A 14,021-nucleotide genomic window follows, 5' to 3' on the forward strand; every position below is an offset into this window, starting at 1 on the left:
TTTTTTAGAAAGCCGACAAAATCGATGGTTTATAACTAATGATGATTCGTTACGGAGTTTGCTTCACGTAGATTTATTGAATCCAATCGCTATTTACAAAAACGCATTTTTAAAAAAGTCTTGTACAAATTTTGAAACTATTATCAACATATAACAAAGGTAAAGTTTTTCATCTTGAAAAGCGCAGGGTATTTAAAAATCGTGGATCTAACAAAATAAATATACATTGGATCCCATGCTATGGATACAATGAAGTTAAAAATAGTGGATATTTTAAAGACGTTTCAGTCTTGTTTAATAATATATTCTTTACATTCACATCACAATAAAAACGTAAGTTTTCATAAAATATTCTAACGTTGAAAAATATCGATTTCTTACTTTACAGTATTTCACAAATATTTTCTTTAAATTCTTTGAATCGTTAATCATTCATACAATACAAAGTAGTCTTACAAGAATGTTTCAGTTATGCAGAGTATCTTTTTTATAAACTTCGTACGTTATGGGGCACGATGGCGTCTCCTAGAAATATCCAGCTTATTTTAAATTACTTTTGAGCTCGTTCAAGAGCATCGAACCTATTACCATCTTTTCGCAATTCACGCATATTTCCAAGTTGTTATCTTTCAGCGTTTTTATTGTCACCAAAACCAAAGATTTGGAAGAAAGAGTATGAGCAGCAAATCTGTAAACATAAGAGTATTGGAGTTAATGCATTTTCGTATTAAAAAAATCTTAAGCATGCACACAGTTAATTTGTGTCGGGGCATAACATACCGAAGATGTTCATCATCACTAGACGTTATAGCAAGATTGGCTGTTTCCAAGACCTTTTGAGTTAAGATTTTTCGATTTTCCGAGTAATTAATTTTAGCCGCGTGTTCGTTCATGCCTTTAAGCTTATCCTTTTCAGATATAAACATTGCTTCTGGTAAAACTACTGATCTGACGATTTCTCCAATGGGCGCTTTTATAGCAATGTTTCGAGAAGATTGTTCATCTTTGATTGTGAAGTCGATGTTAAAAGATGCGGGTTGTGTTGAATCATTGAAATTGATGCCGATCGTACAAGCTAGGGACGAATTCGGTTGCAGTACTGGAATGGGTGAAAAGTCATGCAGTGACATTCCAGTCGCGAGATTCTAAAATTTTAATTTATTAGATTACATGTTGTTTTTATGATTAAAATGTAACGTCGATACCAACCTTATTTCCAACTCGAATGTCTTTAATCGTCTCAGTGCCTTCGTTTGCAAATGTTAATTCAATGTTAACTAGAGCAGGACTAACTAAATGCTGTGATCTGGTGAATCTATATTCCAATTTCAAGCCTCGTCCACTGACTTTGTTAAGTAGCTCGTACTTTTTCACCGGGATGAACGATGTTGAAACTTCTCGGATTCCGTCGGAAGCCGTCGCAAATGCTGGCGAAGGCATAATAGGAGTAAGGAAACCGCCTAAACTTGGTGTCATGATGGGAGTCATTGGTACCACTGAAAAAAATCACGGTTGATTAATCATGGCACTTAATGCTACACGCAAAAAAGAGAAAGTTCATACTACCATCATCCAAATCCAGAAGGAGATCTAGATTACTTTTGGGTTCCGGCTTCTTTTCCTTTTTACTTTCAGGTTTGGCCTTATTTGCTGGCGCCGGCGCTGGTTTTTCTGGAACTTTCTTTTCTTCTTCACTTTCAGAATCGGAGTCTTCGGACGAAGACGATTCAGTGCTAGACGGCTCATCAGAATCAGCAGTACCCTCTTCTTCGTCGTCCTCGTCTTCCTTGCGCTTCATTTTTTTACGATTTACAACTTTCTTAATTTCACTATCAGACTTTCCAGACGTTGATGACTCATCATCGGTAGATTCGCTGTCATCGTCATCCGACGAGCTACTGTCTGAATCACTGTCACTGTCTGTTTCTTCGTCATCATCTAAACCTAGGAAATAAAAGAATTTTAATAATACCATTTACAACAATTTATCTAGTAATGTTGAAATAAAATATGTAATTGCTTTTACTTTTTTCCGAAATCTCCATGTCCACGTCATCGTAAAAGTTTTCTTCCTTTTCCTTACTTTTCTTTTCCTTTTTATCCTTTTTCCCGTGATGTCTAGTAGATTTAAGCTCTAAAGCGCTAGTGACCTCAGGAACGTCACGAACCGTTGGATCAGGTGGTACCTCTGGGAAATCCGGCAGTGGTCGATAGCCAGTACAAGGCATATCCAGATAATGGGACAACGTTCCCAGCTGAAACTGCGAATCCTTAAACCTGGACGTCAGAGTTGGAGCCGGCTTGTGCGCGAGGAAGATCTGTTTCGCGTGTAGCGGCAACTTCTTTTCTGAATTCCCATCCGAGTCTTCTGTGAATATAAAGTACTTGAGGAAGCGGGCACGATCCCTTATGTCGTAGTTCTGATCGTATTTCGCCAATTGAAAGACGTACTGACAGAACTTTTTCGTTTGCTCGGGATTGCTAAGATACAGTTTGACGGCAAGATTCAAAGTTTGTAATTTTACAATGTCTTCCTCGTTGATGAATGATTTTGCCATTTTTCTTAAGACATCAGGAGCTATTTTTGGCACTCGGTTAGAGTATTCACCCAAGAGCCACAGGATAGATGCTCTGGCTTGTGGCACAGTTATAAAGTCCATCAATTTGGCCATGTGAGCTATTATATCCTTATGCTCGTTTGGTTGAGTTTGCAGAAGTTTCTTTATCACTACTACGCTTTCTGCTACGATAGCTTCTGTAAATGTGAATTGCTTCTTAGTAAATATTTATTGATAAAATTAACTACATTTGTCATCAATTGTTCTCACCATCTCTGTTACTCAATAGAGAGACTAATCCATTTAGACATGTATCGGTAACTTCCTTAATATTACTAGCACATCTTCCAATAGCTTGGATACTAGCACCAACAAATTCTTTGTCGCTACTTGAAATATAGGTTTGGAATTCGCGCAAAATTACGCTGATACTCGTTTCTGTAGCTAAATTCGTTAAAATATCCAACTTCAATAATTTAATGTGAGTTGGATCAGATGTTCTGACAAAGAAAGATTTTAGAAAAGGTTCAAACATTCCCTGAAAAATACATAGCGTTAATATTTCATGTTTAAAAAAGTCTGCCATACTTTTGTTACAGGATTACAGTTCAATAAATTGTATAGTACCTTTCTTGAAATCGAAATACTTGCTATACAGTGGAGAACCACACTTTGAACTTCTCTGTGACCTCTGAGTAATCTAATCATTGCCTTTGAAGCAATCATTGCCTCTCCTCGAGGTGCAGCATGGTGGTACAGTTGGGCCACTGCCATTACAACTGCAGCATTTCTGCTCTGCAGTAGGGGTTTTGTGTTACGCAGTAGTAACCTGTGATCTGCATCAAGGGTGAATTTAGGTTTCTTTACCTCTGACGATTCTGAATCAGAATCATCATAGAATGGACGTTGCTCATCCTCCTCTTCTATTTCCTATAAAATTCATTTGATTATTTATAATGTAAACTGATACTGATTAAAGCATAATGCAACTTATAGCAATTTTAATTAAAAATTTATTAAAAACTCACATCTATATTAGGATTAACAAACTGCGTCCTTGCATATCTTGTCAACATATTAACAATAACTACTTGGCCCCATTCATCAACATCAACTAGTAAATTGCACAGTTTCCTATAATTCTTATGTATAAGATCTATTCTATCTGGACAGACTTCTTCAAAGGCCATGACAGCTGATCCCACAACAAGAGTGGTCTTGTCGGACAGCAATTTTTCCAGAACAGTGATGAGCTCATCTTTCTGTTCAGGATCGAGAGAGTAAAGTTTAGGAATAGCATGAGCTGCAGTCTTTCTGACATACGGTGACATATCACTGGCGGAATCCTTAATAGCTAGCATAACTATTGGAACTATCATGTGTACCCTGATACTAGAGAGGACTCTCAAAGCACTTGCTCTTATTAATTGATTGGGATCTTTTAGAGCTCGCTGAAATGTAGAAATGGACAATAGAGCAAGATCTTGCTGGTCTTCTGCATACCGAACTAAATACACATAGACAAGTTTCTTGACTTCTATGTTCTTGGAGACTACATTCTTCACCACTGCTGGGAATAAATCGGATGCATCTCTCCCTTTAGCCACCATCTGCATAAAAACCATAAGAAAAATTTTTTTAAGTTACTGTGTATACTCATAATTTTGACAGCTGTTGCGGTTCGTATTTCCATCCAGATACCAACCCCAATGATCCGCTTCATAGCTTCGAGCTTCATCCCATCTTTGTTGCTGTCGAGCATCTGTTTCAGGTCATCGTGCCTGCAAAACCATCATGCACGAGTAAATAAAAACAAACCCAACGAATAGATTTAAAAAACAGACGAGGAAAGCAGTACTTTTTGTAATCGGCGTGAAAGAAACCACCGGAGGCGAGATCGGTGCCGAGCTCAGGCTCGGCCGTCCCGGCGGAGGCCCGGTCGTTGCTGTAGGAGCCGCCATTGTTCGAGAGTGTGTTAGCTGCGGCGCTGAGCATGTTGTTACCGTCCTTGGTCGACCAGGGGACCCAGGGTCCCGCACCTGCTACGACGTGGCACACTTTGCCCTCCCGTACTTTCCTCCTCTGTACCGAAGGGTTAGGCACGGACCATCCGTCTCGGCGCCCAAGTTGATCTCACTGAATTTCTTCCTCGATTTTCTTGACTCGTTTACTATTATTTATTATCAGAGGCTCGACATGTTACGTGTAATAGAATCGATGGATTTTACGCGAGAGCGAACTCGCGAAATACTAAAAGTGGATGCCCAGTGGGCATTTGGAGCAGAACCTGATGTCTGATGATGTTTATAGAGTGGAGTTTGCAGTCTGCCAACATGAGCGCAGCGACAAGTGCAAACACTGCATTGTGGGCGGCTGCTTTAGCCTGTATGTAGGGTTGGGTTTTTGCAAGTTCGATAAAATGGATTTGCGATTGATTATATATTTAGTTTTTTTGTTTGTTTGTTCGAAACAAAGTTTTCGTTCATTTAAAAGGGAAAATCTTATGCATTTTATTTTTCTTATAGGATTTGTTTTTATAAATGAAGAATAAATAAGCTTATAATGCAAAATTAAGAATTAAATCTTGTTTTCTTATCAATGAAATAACAACAATTTAAGATATAAAACTTTTGATATCCAAAAAAGTAAGTATAAATAGAATTACACAGAGTCGATTCGAAATTCGTGGGAGTATCAGCTGATCAATACAGCCTGAACGTCGCCGCTCATCTGACGTCACTGACACCCAAATAATTCTCAGCCATATTCACGCTACACCAATCTCGTGACCTGACTTGTGATCGAACATGGAATAGCTGAGCGCGACAGTATCTCACGACTGCAACCGATCAACTATCCCCGAATTTTGTGCAATACCAGTGCTGAGACGACAATAATCATCCCTTGGTGGTGAGGCTCACAACCATGGCTGATCGCACGAACATTAAGGACATGATTCCGGCCCTGCCGGACGAGAATATCGGTAAGCCAGGCTTGAGAAAACAATCTGTGCCCCTCCCACACTATTGCTATCTGCCACTTGCTTTGGGGATTGATTTTGTTAGAATTAGGGATTGTACTCGGGGGTTCGGAGCACTGTACTGATGATTTACTTGTTCTATTGCAGATATGCTTGCTGCAACGAGTATCTTGCAGCAGCAAGCTGCCGATATTAGGAACCAGCGCATCAACTGGCAGTCGTATCTACAGTGAGTGCATTATACTGTTGTTTTGCAATTTCCATGATTGATGAATGGTTTATTCATAAATTTGTTCTCTTAATGAATTTAGATCTCAGATGATATCCAAAGAAGACTACGACTTCATTGTTGCCTTTGACACCAGTGATTCTGCAGCCAGAGAAGCTAAGCTAAAAGAGAATCCTGGACAGGCTGCCAAAACTTTCCTCAATCTACTTGGACATGTCTCTAAAGATCAGACGATCCAGTACATCCTTACTATGATTGATGATATGCTGCAGGTTAATATTATATACATAACTTTTGTATCTCAACAAATACTGCTTTTTTACATCAATACTCTTAACAGGAACACCGCAACCGTGTTGAGATCTTTCGTGAACACTCTACACGCAAGAGGGAATCAATATGGGGACCCTTCTTGAACCTCCTGAATAGACAGGATGGTTTTATCATGAACATGACATCCAGGATAATTGCTAAATTAGCATGCTGGAGTCATGATCCCATGGAGAAAACTGATCTGCAGTTCTACCTTACTTGGCTCAAAGACCAACTGAAGTTGAGCGTGAGTTTTATACTTTTAAAATAATTTGATTGATAGTGTGATTTCTTTTGTATGCTAGAAATCTTAGTTTAAATTTTTTTATGCGTAAAGTGAAAGAAAATCAAGTATCTTAATGAATATTTGTTTCAGAATATTGCTTTATTATATATTATTTCCTTTAGAATAGTTAGATACCAATAGTAGTTTCATCTATGAGTAATTGCTTATGCATGCTTCTTTGCTTTCCTTTATTTTTTACTAATTACCATCTTATTCGTAATAGTAAACTAAACCACTCACTAAATAACTTTTTTTTTTAATAAAAAATATGAAATTACAAATACTGGTGCTTTGTAAAATGTGTCTTACTACCTTCAAGTTAATAACTCATTTTCATATTCTTGTACTGAATAAATAATTGATACAAAGAAGATTTCTCTCAAAGCCTAGATTCACACCTTTTCCCTGATAAAGATGCAGCTTATAAGTGTTGCTTACCAGCCTGGGTAAGGGTTTTGAAAACTAAATGTGAACAAGCCTTTAGTCCCTTAAATAGTTGGTCATGGTTAAAGTGGGTTTTTTAGTTTGAGGCCCTTCAGGAGGGAAGCATGCATGCAGAGATTGCGCAGGATGCCAATCCCACCGAGACTGGAGAGACCAATGAGTTACATGAATTGCTCAACCCGGTTGGTTCCGTAACAACTCAACATAAATTTTTAATGGTTGATTTCTTGATAACTAAGTATCCATTGCTAAACTAGAATTTTAATAAACAACTATCCAATTTTCAAATAATATTACTACAAAGCACCTAATTGATAAAATAATTTCATTGAGTATTGGTTTGCTGATATTTTTTTATGGCATGATTTTTTTTTCAGTATCGTACTCTGATGCAACTTGCATGATTTATTTATTCTTTTAATAGCACTAATAGTTATTATTTGATTGATGCATCTACTATTGGACCTTTTTATTTTTGAAGGATTGAGAATAAACGATTTTTCTAAGTTTTTCCCCATTTAAAAACATTGAACAGTTTTAAACTAATAATTGATCTCTGATTTTATTTAGAACAACGAGTACATTCAGTCAGTGGCAAGATGTCTGCAAATGATGCTCCGTATCGACGAGTATCGCTTTGCTTTTGTTTCTGTAGATGGAATTTCTACCTTGTTAAGTGTTCTCTCTGGCAGAGTAAATTTCCAAGTTCAATATCAATTGATCTTCTGTCTATGGGTGCTTACCTTCAATCCGCTGCTTGCCGAAAAAATGAATAAATTTAATGTTATTCCTATCCTTGCTGACATATTGAGTGACTCTGTGAAGGAGAAGGTCACAAGAATCATCCTTGCAGTATTCAGAGTAAGTCTCGTGATGAACATAAACTATTTTAATCTCAATTGAAAACGAAAAAATGAAACTATATGTATGTACGTTTTAGAATCTAATCGAAAAAGTCGAAGATTCGCAAGTCGCAAAGGAGCATTGCATTGCCATGGTCCAATGCAAAGTCTTAAAGCAGCTATCGATTTTGAGCCAAAGGAAGTTTGATGACGAAGACATCACCGACGACATCGAATTTTTGAATGACAAACTCCAGGCCTCAGTTCAGGACTTGAGCTCGTTCGATGAATACGCAACGGAGGTCAAGTCTGGCCGTCTCGAATGGTCACCTGTGCACAAGTCCGGAAAGTTCTGGCGAGAAAACTCGAGCCGTTTGAACGAGAAAAACTATGAACTTCTTCGTATTTTGGTTCATTTACTGGAGACTAGCAAAGATCCCCTGGTATTGAGCGTCGCCTGTTTCGATGTTGGCGAATACGTTCGGCATTACCCCAGAGGAAAACAGTAAGTTTGGACGAAAGTTTGATAAACGCTACAAAGAATTTGAATTATTTAATATAAACTGTTTTACTTCAGCATTATTGAACAATTGGGAGGCAAACAACGAGTAATGCAGTTGTTGAGTCATGACGATCCTAACGTACGGTACGAAGCACTTTTAGCCGTTCAGAAGTTAATGGTACACAATTGGTGAGTAAAAAAACGTTATTTTATAATTGATTGATCACAGGTAGACGTGATCACTAATAAACCATTAATATATGAATACAGGGAGTACCTTGGAAAGCAGTTGGAAAAAGAACAAACGGGATCGACTGGAGCAAGCGGAGCTAAAGCTGGAACCCAGGTGCCTGCCAAAGCTTAAATTTCTAAAGTGTGCTTCAAATGGCTGAACTTGCTTATTTAAAATACAGAGTTCGTCATTAATTCGTATTTCCAGTAACTATGTTTTGCTGTTGTTCGTATTTTTATTTTTAAGCTTGTGACTTTTGATTGTTACTGAGTTGAGAGATTCTATAAAATTGATCATCATTAAACTTTTTCCCGTGAATAAATAGTACGGTTTTACATTCCACGGAAATGAAATTCAAAAGTACATTTTCACGTACTCAAATGCGTTTTTTTTTATCTAAAAAAATATAAATGTAGTTGTATTGCGGGATGTTGTTGAATTTTGAATTATACGAAAAAAATTTAAACGTTATAATACCACTTTTAACATCAACAAAATAATTACTTCAACTGTGTACATACTCTTGACCTAATTGTAGATATGTGTATACAAGCTCGCGCTTGTATGAACATCTTGATCATGCAGTGCATACGGTGATTATGTAATATAATGAAAACTCGATTGTTATTGAACATTAAAAATTTATGTCAAAGTATTAGTGAAATAAAAAAAAGTATTATAATAGAATATTTACATCATTCACTATGAATTCAGTGAAAAATTTTGTGTATAATATAAAAGTGCAGCATACTGAATCTTTAAGAGTTCATCACAGTTCTTTTGAACAGAGAAATTTTTTTAATAATCATTTCTGATTAAAGGCAATTTTTACATTAATATTACAAGATGCAAGTTGAGTTACCAGATATCTGAAGATATATGGTACATCGACTTCGCCTAGTACTCCGTCATCCCCGCATAATCTACACCTCATTCTTCTTTCTCCAGGGCCAGCTTTGTTTATTGCTAATTCCATAACAGGTCCAAGTAAAGTACCGCATTTCTTACATACAAGTGTCTAAACAAAGAATTTTATTCGTTAAAAAGATGAGTCAAATTTAGATGGTGTTTTTATTTGCAAAGAGATTTACCGTTGTTTTGTCAGAACAGTGAAATAGTCGATCTTGAAGTAAGAAAGAGCATCCGTGTGATATTAAAGAGTCACGTTCCATCTCACCAAACCTAACACCACCACCTCTGCGTCTACCCTTAATAGGTTGCCTGGTCAGAACGTCTATCGGTCCTGTGCTTCTCACCTAGAATAAGTAAGACGTTTTTACTTCCTTAATCTCATCACATGAAATACGTTATCAATACGTAGCGTAAGGCAACCAACCTGCCACTTATCGGAAACCATGTGACGCAGTCTTTGGTAATGTACCACACCAAAAAATATATCAGCCGTCATCTCGCGCCCGTCTATGCCGGAATAAATTCTTTCTGTCCCATAATAATTATAACCACCTTGCTCCAGCAGCTTTCCGAAATACTCAACCGCAGTGTCATTTTCAGAAAACCTAAACGGAGTCGCATCGTGTACCAAACCATGAACCGCACCCGACTTTCCAGCCATAACTTCGATCATCATAGCTGAAAAATGAAATAAGTCATATATTTGACTTTAGCAGTTACAGCATGAGCGGTTGAATCAACAGGTCAAACAAGGCAGTTTTAGCATTGGTGGCAGATCACTATATCTAGACTCGGCACGCATATTGTTATAGAGGAAATGGAAAAGTCCAAAACTGCTTTGTTTTGATAATTGATATCTAGCAGGCCACACATACGTATGTGTATGTAGTACATTAACATTTAGTTTGATTTTTTTGAAAACTTACCAATTGTCATCCGACTGGGAAAACCGTGAGGATTGAACACGATATCTGGGATGAGACCAGTCTCTGTGAACGGCAGATCTTCTGCTGGCCACTTTTGCGAACAAATACCCTTTTGACCTGCTCGAGAGGCAAATTTGTCACCGACACTCGGATTACGCTGTTGAGAAATATTAGATAAATTAACAAATAGCCAACCAAGTTGTTGATGAATGGAATTATATTTTTAACAAGTTAAACGAATTATATTACTTACAGAAATACGTAAAGTTATGCACACTTTACCCTTAGTGCTACTTTGTAAAGATCCACAAAGCTTTATGTTGTCTACGAAAGCCGCCTCTTTTCCCTTGTATTTTCCTATTAGGAATGTTTTGTGATCTACTTGATAATAACTAAAAACGTATACATTTAATTAAATTCCAATGATGTACTATACAACATTTATGTATTATAATTGTAATTTAAATTCAATCACTTAAAGTGTTTTTAAATGTAAAAAGTATTGAATGGTACTAACTACTGTGTTAAATTAAAATATATTAATCCTGTATTTGTTAAGTATACATTTGATTAATCTCACCTGTAGTAGGGATCTCCTTCTTGCAGGATTGTACCCGGATTTGGTAAACCGTCACTATCCAATTTATCAACTAGGTCAGCTCTATTGGGATCTCTAGCAAAGTAGTCGCTTTGTTCTTTCAATTCTATGAACTCCGACTTATATATCATACCGTGAGCAAAACCTCGTTCATAAGCTGACTTGTTGATGATCATAGCATCTTCCATGTCATAGCCCTGTAAGAGTAATTATTAGTTTTAAATCTTGCCTTGGAATCAATTGGTCAAATTTTTTAAAGTGTGTGCACTGTATAAACGCACAGTATAAGAAATAACAGCGACAATTGCGTTTGTGCCCATGGCGAATTCGTCAAGATTAATGTTGTCGTGATGCACCGGTCGGAAAAGAGGCGTCGATGGCGTTTGTAGTCTGTACAATTTTGTTTCTGCTTGCTGTTGCCAAGTTAGACAGGGAGTACCCATAGTTTGCTTACCCATCTGACATTGGTACATATTTCGAGGACTTTGGTTGCAGTCTGGCATTGGAATAAGACAGGCTAAATTGCTGAGAAAGGTCGTTTTAGAAAGCTCTTGATGGGTAGTCAGCTAAAATGAATAAATTGTGTTTGATAGTAATAATTTCATACGAAAAATTGACATTGCTGCTGATATAGAAAAGATTTTACTCCTTCGTCAGCTTCCTCTGCGGTGACGCAAATATTTAAATAAACTTGTTCAAAGGTGCCTATAAGTTCCGTCTTATTCACAGACAAGTTCTTCACGGGTCTCATCATACGTGTAGGCCCCGTAAAAAGGAAAACACCGGGATACTGAGATGGCACGTTTTTCTTTGGCACCAAAACTATTTCCATCGTTGGTGGCACTTTTTCATTTATTTTTAAAACCCGCAATTTGTCCACTACTCTGCCAACAATGTTGTCTTCAATTAAACCTATTACACGGCCGTCTAAGACAACTGTATAAGAGTTTTTCCAGTCATCGGCAATTGACATAGGTAACATTCCCAAATCCAGTAGAATGGTTGGTATGGCATTTTTTAATTTGGGATCTGGATGCTTTGTTACAATGCAGTTCATTGTTAAGTGATTGAGAAGACCACATGGAGCACCATCAGGTGTATGTACAGGACAAATGAAACCTAAGGATGATAACAAAAATGTATTGAAAAAAGGTATGTATCAACATTAAACAAAAAGACGTTTATAAATAACCCATACCCCAAGCATCTGGTAGCAACTGCCTAGCTTCAGTAGTTCTCATTTCTTGAAAAAAAGAACCTCTGTGTATCGCTCTAAAGTGACTCATATAACGCATTCGATTGATATTTTCGGCAACTATAGATAAACCTGTACTTTGCATAAGACCTAAGCCAGTTTGTGATCTTACATTACCAGTGGCTAAGAAGTTCTCCATTTGGGAGTCAAAAGTACCACAGCTTTTCAGTGCATTCAACATTTCCTCTATAAATATAAAACCAGGATTATTTTTAGAAATCATTGCATTTTTTAATTAATTTTTTATAAAATTATTATTAAATTCGAATACTCACGAACGTTCAATGTGAAGTTATTTCCCACATTCTTTGCTCTTCTTACAATGACCGATCTCAAACCCATAAGCCATGAATACAATTTCTCTTTGATAACTTGTAAATATAAATGACCACCCAGCAAACATTCTTGAACCATAACAGCATCAGCACCTTCTACAGCACATTTGTTATCAGCTAGTGCAAAAAGTTTCTTTGTCATAAAACAAAGTAAATGAAACTTATCTGCAGGATCATCAAGATGAATCGCTATACAGTACCTAAAAACAAGATAAATAAATGCTTGAAATTTGAATGAGTTTGATTAAGCGATTTTTTGACAGCACTCACTTAATTATGAAATCGCAAACTTCTATATCCGTGGCATTGACAGGAAGTTCATAAAATTTTATCCTAAACATTTTTCCAATATATGCTTTGCACTGCTCGTGCGAATGCAAATCCTTTTCATGAACAGTTCTCATCATATTCAAGACACAATTTTTGTAGTACACATCATCATCACAACCAGCAGTTAATGCATTGTAAATGTACTTGTCAGAAACATTCATCAAACACTTTAGCATTAAAATTAAAGGCACATAATAAAGTACTTTTCTGTGTGTGAACATCAGTTTGGCTGAGCCATCTGTTACATAGTGCAAAGAATTGTTCTGAAAAGAGAATTTTTCATTAAACTGCTTTCTTTTCTTCATTATTAAAAAAAAGTAAATAAATATAACTCACTGTTGCTGTATTGTCATCCCTGACACATCTCAGCAAAATACCCAAATCACTGAATTGATCACCTCTTTGTTTCCAACCAGATCTTTTAATAGCAATAGGATAATTTCTCCTAGTCATAAGTAGCATTCTTATAAGACGTTCATGTCCTTTAATAATAAAGTATCCACCCCATTCCTGTTCATGTTCTTTAACAGCAACCAATTGTGCTGGTTTCATATTGTTCAAATGACACTTATTGGACTAAGAGTAAATATTGATCAATAATAACAACATTCTTTGAATTATGGTATATGATTTAAGAAAAAATTCAATTTAATTGAACGTACTTTGACCATAATAGGTACTTCTCCCAAGCTTCTCTCCACTGTCTCTTGCTTTCTTCCATTGATGGACCAGCCAATCTTAGCATTGATCTTACCCTTATAAGTAGCAGCTCTTTGTCGACACTCGGTAGGATATATTTTGTGATTCTTAACACCGATTGTCCCACTGGGAACGGTTGGGTGGTTGATGGTAACATCTTCAATCCTCAATTCTATCCTATCTCCGCTAGCAAGTGTCAGATACACCGGAAGCAAATTGTCTATCGCCTCTGTGAGACCTTGACCCAATGCATAATTGAACGAATCGATGTGCGGAGCTCCTAATCTTTGTAGAAGCTGCGAGATGAAAAGATTTAAAATAAAAACAAGAGGTTAGACACGCGAGAATATAAACTTAAAACTTGATATATAATCTACGACACTCACAGGGTTCTGTTTAGCAGCCGGTTGACCGAAATCCGGCGCCGTATTTGTCAACTTCGGTTCTATCAACATTTTGATTCCTTTTAAACTTCATAAATATTAGTGGGTTCCCGCAGTCTGCACGGCGAAAACACGTGCTACTGTTTTCAAGTTTCAACCAAGTCCGCCGCCTATAGCCTCGCCTAGGGATATTTTGCA

At 37.0% G+C, this 14,021-nt stretch overlaps 3 protein-coding genes across 8 annotated transcripts; 1 reads left to right on the plus strand and 2 right to left on the minus strand.

Moving 5' to 3' along the window:
* Nucleotides 1-54: 54 nt before the first annotated feature.
* Nucleotides 55-4,893, minus strand: LOC100121872 (AP-3 complex subunit beta-1). The gene is made up of 10 exons (XM_001605428.6): nt 4,417-4,893; nt 4,264-4,339; nt 3,587-4,168; nt 3,186-3,488; nt 2,829-3,096; nt 2,027-2,755; nt 1,567-1,944; nt 1,210-1,496; nt 781-1,145; nt 55-688 (listed from the first exon to the last, which is right to left on the minus strand). Exons 1-10 carry the CDS (start codon nt 4,551-4,553, stop codon nt 541-543), a joined length of 3,273 nt encoding a protein of 1,090 aa, XP_001605478.2. The 5' UTR covers nt 4,554-4,893; the 3' UTR covers nt 55-540.
* A 190-nt stretch (nt 4,894-5,083) lies between these two features.
* On the plus strand, nt 5,084-10,781 carry LOC100121857 (V-type proton ATPase subunit H). Of its 6 annotated transcripts, none has more exons than XM_008219534.4 (10): nt 5,322-5,541; nt 5,686-5,767; nt 5,850-6,039; nt 6,108-6,326; nt 6,890-7,027; nt 7,380-7,670; nt 7,750-8,156; nt 8,229-8,342; nt 8,424-8,499; nt 9,898-10,781. In XM_008219534.4, the coding sequence occupies exons 1-10, from the start codon at nt 5,484-5,486 to the stop codon at nt 9,904-9,906; spliced, it is 1,584 nt and encodes a 527-aa protein (XP_008217756.1). In that variant the 5' UTR covers nt 5,322-5,483; the 3' UTR covers nt 9,907-10,781. The 6 variants fall into 6 exon arrangements, with proteins under 6 accessions (XP_001605466.1, XP_003425170.1, XP_032452650.1 ...); XM_032596758.1 differs by having other exon boundaries at nt 6,890-6,991; nt 9,898-10,773; XM_003425122.5 differs by lacking the exon at nt 9,898-10,781 and having other exon boundaries at nt 5,228-5,541; nt 6,890-6,991; nt 8,424-9,072.
* On the minus strand, nt 9,160-13,987 carry LOC100121840 (DNA-directed RNA polymerase I subunit RPA2). Its single transcript, XM_001606524.6, has 14 exons — nt 13,827-13,987; nt 13,404-13,736; nt 13,078-13,317; nt 12,682-13,004; nt 12,352-12,611; nt 12,020-12,262; nt 11,468-11,940; nt 11,103-11,387; nt 10,804-11,018; nt 10,477-10,615; nt 10,224-10,380; nt 9,722-9,975; nt 9,477-9,641; nt 9,160-9,403 (listed from the first exon to the last, which is right to left on the minus strand). The coding sequence occupies exons 1-14, from the start codon at nt 13,893-13,895 to the stop codon at nt 9,191-9,193; spliced, it is 3,369 nt and encodes a 1,122-aa protein (XP_001606574.2). The 5' UTR covers nt 13,896-13,987; the 3' UTR covers nt 9,160-9,190.
* Nucleotides 13,988-14,021: the final 34 nt, after the last annotated feature.

Source organism: Nasonia vitripennis, chromosome 2, assembly GCF_009193385.2.
Source record: "Nasonia vitripennis strain AsymCx chromosome 2, Nvit_psr_1.1, whole genome shotgun sequence".
NCBI classification, from domain to species: Eukaryota; Metazoa; Arthropoda; class Insecta; order Hymenoptera; family Pteromalidae; genus Nasonia; species Nasonia vitripennis.

Bases quoted from the DNA above. Each gene is read 5' to 3' on its own strand.
- LOC100121872 (XM_001605428.6), bottom strand. From the start codon at position 4,553: ATGCTCAGCGCCGCAGCTAACACACTCTCGAACAATGGCGGCTCCTAC. The intron at 1,497-1,566 runs GTAGTATGAACT...GATTTTTTTCAG, and splicing joins CCTTCTGGATTTGGATGATG to TGGTACCAATGACTCCCATC. The intron at 689-780 runs GTATGTTATGCC...TTATGTTTACAG, and splicing joins AGTGATGATGAACATCTTCG to ATTTGCTGCTCATACTCTTT.
- LOC100121857 (XM_008219533.4), top strand. From the start codon at position 5,484: ATGGCTGATCGCACGAACATTAAGGACATGATTCCGGCCCTGCCGGAC. The intron at 7,671-7,749 runs GTAAGTCTCGTG...TGTACGTTTTAG, and splicing joins TCATCCTTGCAGTATTCAGA to AATCTAATCGAAAAAGTCGA. The intron at 8,343-8,423 runs GTGAGTAAAAAA...ATATGAATACAG, and splicing joins AAGTTAATGGTACACAATTG to GGAGTACCTTGGAAAGCAGT.
- LOC100121840 (XM_001606524.6), bottom strand. From the start codon at position 13,895: ATGTTGATAGAACCGAAGTTGACAAATACGGCGCCGGATTTCGGTCAA. The intron at 13,005-13,077 runs GTGAGTTATATT...TTCTCTTTTCAG, and splicing joins GGGATGACAATACAGCAACA to AACAATTCTTTGCACTATGT. The intron at 12,612-12,681 runs GTGAGTGCTGTC...TCTTGTTTTTAG, and splicing joins GTTTGCGATTTCATAATTAA to GTACTGTATAGCGATTCATC.